At 37.1% G+C, this 5,000-nt stretch overlaps 1 protein-coding gene across 1 annotated transcript; it reads right to left on the reverse strand.

Annotated features, from left to right (window-relative positions):
• Positions 1 to 1,401: 1,401 nt before the first annotated feature.
• LOC138864048 (splicing factor 3A subunit 2-like) lies at positions 1,402 to 4,641 on the reverse strand. Its single transcript, XM_070130046.1, has 2 exons — positions 4,525 to 4,641; positions 1,402 to 2,064 (listed from the first exon to the last, which is right to left on the reverse strand). Exons 1-2 carry the CDS (start codon positions 4,639 to 4,641, stop codon positions 1,402 to 1,404), a joined length of 780 nt encoding a protein of 259 aa, XP_069986147.1.
• Between the last annotated feature and the right edge of the window lie 359 nt (positions 4,642 to 5,000).

Below are 5,000 nucleotides of genomic sequence, written 5' to 3' on the forward strand. Positions count from 1 at the left end.
TGTTATTATCATTGTTAGTGTTGTTATTTTTATTATTATTGTTATTGTTATTGTTATTGTTATTATTATTATTATCATTATTATTATTATTATCATTATCGTTATCATTATCATTATTGTTATTATTATCCTTATTATCATTATCATTATCATTATTATCATTACTATTATTACATAATTTTTTCTATTATTATCATCATTGCTATCATTACTAATATCATTGTCTTCATCACCGTTACTATCATAATCAGTACCACTATCATTATTATTATCACCCATGACATTATTATTGTCGTTATTATTCTTATTGCATGTACTATAAGCATGATCCTTTTCATCATAATTATCATCAATATCATGTAGTTATAAATATATGTGTATAGGTATTTTTCGCATAAATACAATAGGGCGAACAATTTACAAACGTAATTATACAACAACAATTACTAATGATGTTCATAGTTCAACAACTACTAATGATAATATTTGTAATTGTGATAATGTGATTATTCGTAATTAGATGATATTTGATATCACTTAGCTCTTTTCAGAACATTTTAGGTATTTTGGCGAAATCTGAACTGCATTCTCCACTATGGATTTCTTGAGTGTGAGTGTCAAGAATTCACAAAATATGAGTTATTTCATATGCATTACATTCCACAGTGGTCACTCATGGTTAAAATATTATCTAATGTAAATATTTCGTGTTATTTGCCAGCTGCAGCACAGGAATAGCGGGTCTAGTAATCTCAGTTATCAGTGTTGCCAAGTGTGAAGAACACAGGAAGAATATGGTCCCCTTGCGTTTACCTTTGATTTTATTATTATTATTATTATTATTATTATTATTATTATTATTATTATTATTATTATTATTATTATTATTATTATTATTATTATTATTATTATTATTATTATTATTATTATCATTATTATTACTATTATTATTATTATCATTATCATTATTATTTTATTATCATCAATATCATTATCATTATCATTATTATTATTATTATCATTATTATTATTTTTATTATTATTATTATTATTATTATTATTATTATTATCATTATTATTATTATTATCACTATTATTATTATTATCATTATCATTATTATTATTATTATTATTATTATCATTATCAATATTAGTATTATTATTATTGTTGTACACTGCATAATTATACTGTTCATCAGATGGGTAATATAACGAAAGACGGATAATTGTTGATGTCTTACGTACGATATTTATCACGAAAATGTATCTGTACTTGCATGTATTTTCCTTCCACGAGACACCAAGACGTTCTGGATCGAGTCCCGCCGGCGTTCATAATTTCTCTATCACTTCCTCTGTTTATTCCCTTTCCTTCTTCCCTTCCCTTACTTATTATCATCATCATCGTTCTCTTCTCTGCACTTCCTTCGCTGACGTCAAGGCGTGGCTAGGATTAAGAAGGATAACGTTGAGCTCCGCAGATAATATATCAAGGAACTCTATCTCTTTAAGGAGGCTGGCTTTCGTTGAGGCTGGCTTGGGCTTCCCCGGACGGTCGTGGGTGCCAGGAGGGTGCCAGGGGGTGCCAGGAGGGTGCCAGGGGAGTGCCAGGAGGGTGCCAGGGGGTGCCAGGGGAGTGCCAGGTGGGTGCCAGGCGGGGTGCCAGGTGGGTGCCAGGGGGGTGCCAGGAGGGTGCCAGGGGGGTGCCAGGGGGTGCCAGGTGGGTGCCAGGAGGGTGCTAGGGGGTTGCCAGGAGGGTGCCAGGAGGGTGCCAGGCGGGGTGCCAAGGGAGTGCCAGGAGGGTGCCAGGAGGGTGCCAGGTGGGTGCCAGGAGGGGTGCCAGGGGGGTGCCAGGAGGGTGCCAGGGGGTGCCAGGAGGGGTGCCAGGGGGGTGCCAGGGGGTGCCAGGGGGGTGTCAGGTGGGTGCCAGGAGGGTGCCAGGGGGTGCCGGGAGGATGCCAGGAGGGTGCCAGGAGGGGGCCAGGGGGTGCCGGGAGGATGCCAGGAGGGTGCCAGGAGGGTGCCAGGGGGTGGGAGGGCACTCCGGCTCTTCTCCCGGTCGTTCTGTCTCGTTTTATATTTGCTTTTAATTGCTTTTATTATTCCTGGTATTCTTATTTGTTTGTATTTTTCCTCTGATCGGGGTTAGGATTATTTATTTGTTTTTGTTTTTGTTTTTTTCTTTCTTCTTTCTTCCATTCTTTCTTACCCTTTGTCTCTCCGCGAATCCGTATTATATGTTGTTTCCTCTAAATTCACTTAATCTAGATCCTCTTCTCTTAATCTTCTTTTCCTTCACTTAATCTTCCTTTCCTTACCATGCCATCCTCACTGACTTACTCTCTCCTTCCTCCTCTTTATCTTATGCTTCTTACCCTCCTCCATTTTCTCTATCTATCCTACTTAACAACTTATATCAAAATTTATTCCTTATCTTTCTCTTACACGTCTCTCCTTTCTTCCTTTTCTGTCTCTCAATACTTCCTTATCTTCTATGTACACATGTCTGCTTCCCTCCTTTCCTATATCTCTTTACTTTCTTATCCTCATTCTTACACGTCTCTCCTTCCCTCTTTTCCTCTCTCTATTTACTTTCTTATCTCCCTCTTACACGTCTCTCCTTCCCTCTTTTCCTCTCTTTCTTTACTTTCTTATCTGCCTCTTACACGTCTCTCATTCCCTCCTTTCCTTTCTCTCTTCACTTTCTTATCCTTCTTCTACACATCTCTCCTTTCTTCTTTTCCTCTCTCTTCACTTTCTTATTCCCCATCTACACATCTCTCCTCCTTTCCTCTCTCTCTTCACTTCCTTATCCCTCTCCCACACATCTCTGCTTTCTTCTTTTCCTCTCTCTTCACTTTCTTATTCCCCATCTACACGTCTCTCCTCCTTTCCTCTCTCTCTTCACTTCCTTATCCCTCTCCTACACATCTCTCCCTCCTTCCTTCCCCATCTCTTCTTACTTCCTTCTCCATTTCCCTCCTCCTCACTTCCTTCTCTTTCCCTCCCTCTCTTCACTTCCTTCTCCATTTCCCTCCTCACCTCCTTCTCCTTCCCTCCCTCTCTTCACCTCCTTTTCCTTCCCTCCCTCTCTTCACTTCCTTCTCCATTTCCCTCCTCCTCACTTCCTTCTCCTTCTCCTTCCTTCCTCCCCGCCTCTCTCTCTCCTTCGCCCAGGCAAGACCGTACTTCACAGAGCGGTACGAAAGGAGGCTAGAATTTTAAATACAAAATAAGTTTTATGGTTCCCCCAAGAGTGAAGGATGGGGGAATTCCATCATGAACTGTAATTTATGTGGAACAGGGCGGTGGTAGTTGTTCATGGTAGCTACTCCTCCCTCCTTCGTGCATGGTAAGTGGGTGTGCGTTTTCCACTGCGGTTAATTAGGATTTTTTAAAATGATTTTTGTCCTGATTTTTTTTTCCTTTAATGATCAAAATTTTCTTCGTCCTATTATTATTGGTAGTTATGCTTTTTTATGATTTTTGTCCTGATTTTTTATCCTTTAATGATCAAAATTCTCTTCGTCCTATTATTATTGGTAGTTGTTATTATTATTTCATTGTTATTATTGTAAGATGATGATTATGAATACGATAATTAATGTCACTATTATCACTATCATTATCGTTTCTTATTACAGACATCGATGTTTTGTTTGACTTCAATTAATAACAATGTTAATGATAATAATGATGATGATGATGATAATGATAGCGATAATACCAATACCAATAATGATAATAATATCACTCTTATCATTATTGTTATTTCTTTCATTATCATAATTACTATCATTATCATTATCATAATCATCGTTATTCCAGTTATCATTCTTATTATCGTGATTATCATTAAATTCATTAATATTATTAGTTTTTTTTATTATATCATTCTTTATTTCTATCATTATCGTCATCCACATCATCATCATCACTACAATCATCATCATTACTATTACCATTATCACTACTTTTATTCATACTATCCTTACCCTCGCGTTTCATCACAGATTAAAAAGTTTGGTCGATTTTATTTCCACTGGGGGGGGGGGGGGTGTAGCAACAAATAAACATGGATTCTAAGTACACCTACGTAAGTTTTCTGAACAATCTCAATGTTTCTAGATGTACAGTGTTTAGCCTCTTTATGAACCAAAGACAATTTTTTTTAACTCGACCTTGTTTACGACTATCGCAGTAGGTGTCATGGCCCCTTTAATTATATGCCATAATTTAATGGTCACTTTAATCATATGCCATAATTTATTTGTGTCTTATGATTTATGTTTCATTCTCCCTGACCCCATTTCTAGCCTGGAATTGCAATATTTATTATCTTTATCTCCTTTTCTTATCTGTGAATGCAATATCAGGTTTTCTTCTATCTGTCATCCGATCGTAGAGTATCATAAGATCTTATCTAATTGCACAGTATCATAACGTTTCAGGTGATCTTATATTTATCGTTCTCAGTCGCACCTTCCGGTATATATTCGCAATAGCTGCTGTTTATCTCCACACGTGATTGGCTAATCTCCCACACTCGGTGATTAGATGGTATAACAATCTCTTCTTTTCCCCCAAATATTCAGCATAAAGGTGATTCGGGAAGATAGTTTGTTCTAAGAGCTTGTTCATTGGGTGTGCAAATGGATGTTATTGTGTATTCCTTCATTTCTCTGTTTATCAAGCCGTTGCCCATGTCTTGTTTTAGTCAATCCTGTGAATCTCTCTTACATATATTCCATTACTTTCCTCTTCTCTCTTTTCACTCAAATCTTCTTACTTTGTTCTTATGTACTCTTGGTTCTTCCCGTTGTCCGTTTTATTTATTTTTCGTCTACTACTCTTTTTCCAATTTAATCCCTATGTACCATCCCAGATTATTTTTCTCTGTTCGTATTCAATTCAATCTCAACTGATGAGACTTCCTCCATCTCTCTTTTGTGATGCTTGTAGTCTATCCACGTTACACTTTGGGTGCAATTATGTATTCA

Source organism: Penaeus vannamei, chromosome 14 (assembly GCF_042767895.1).
Source record: "Penaeus vannamei isolate JL-2024 chromosome 14, ASM4276789v1, whole genome shotgun sequence".
Taxonomy (NCBI): domain Eukaryota; kingdom Metazoa; phylum Arthropoda; class Malacostraca; order Decapoda; family Penaeidae; genus Penaeus; species Penaeus vannamei.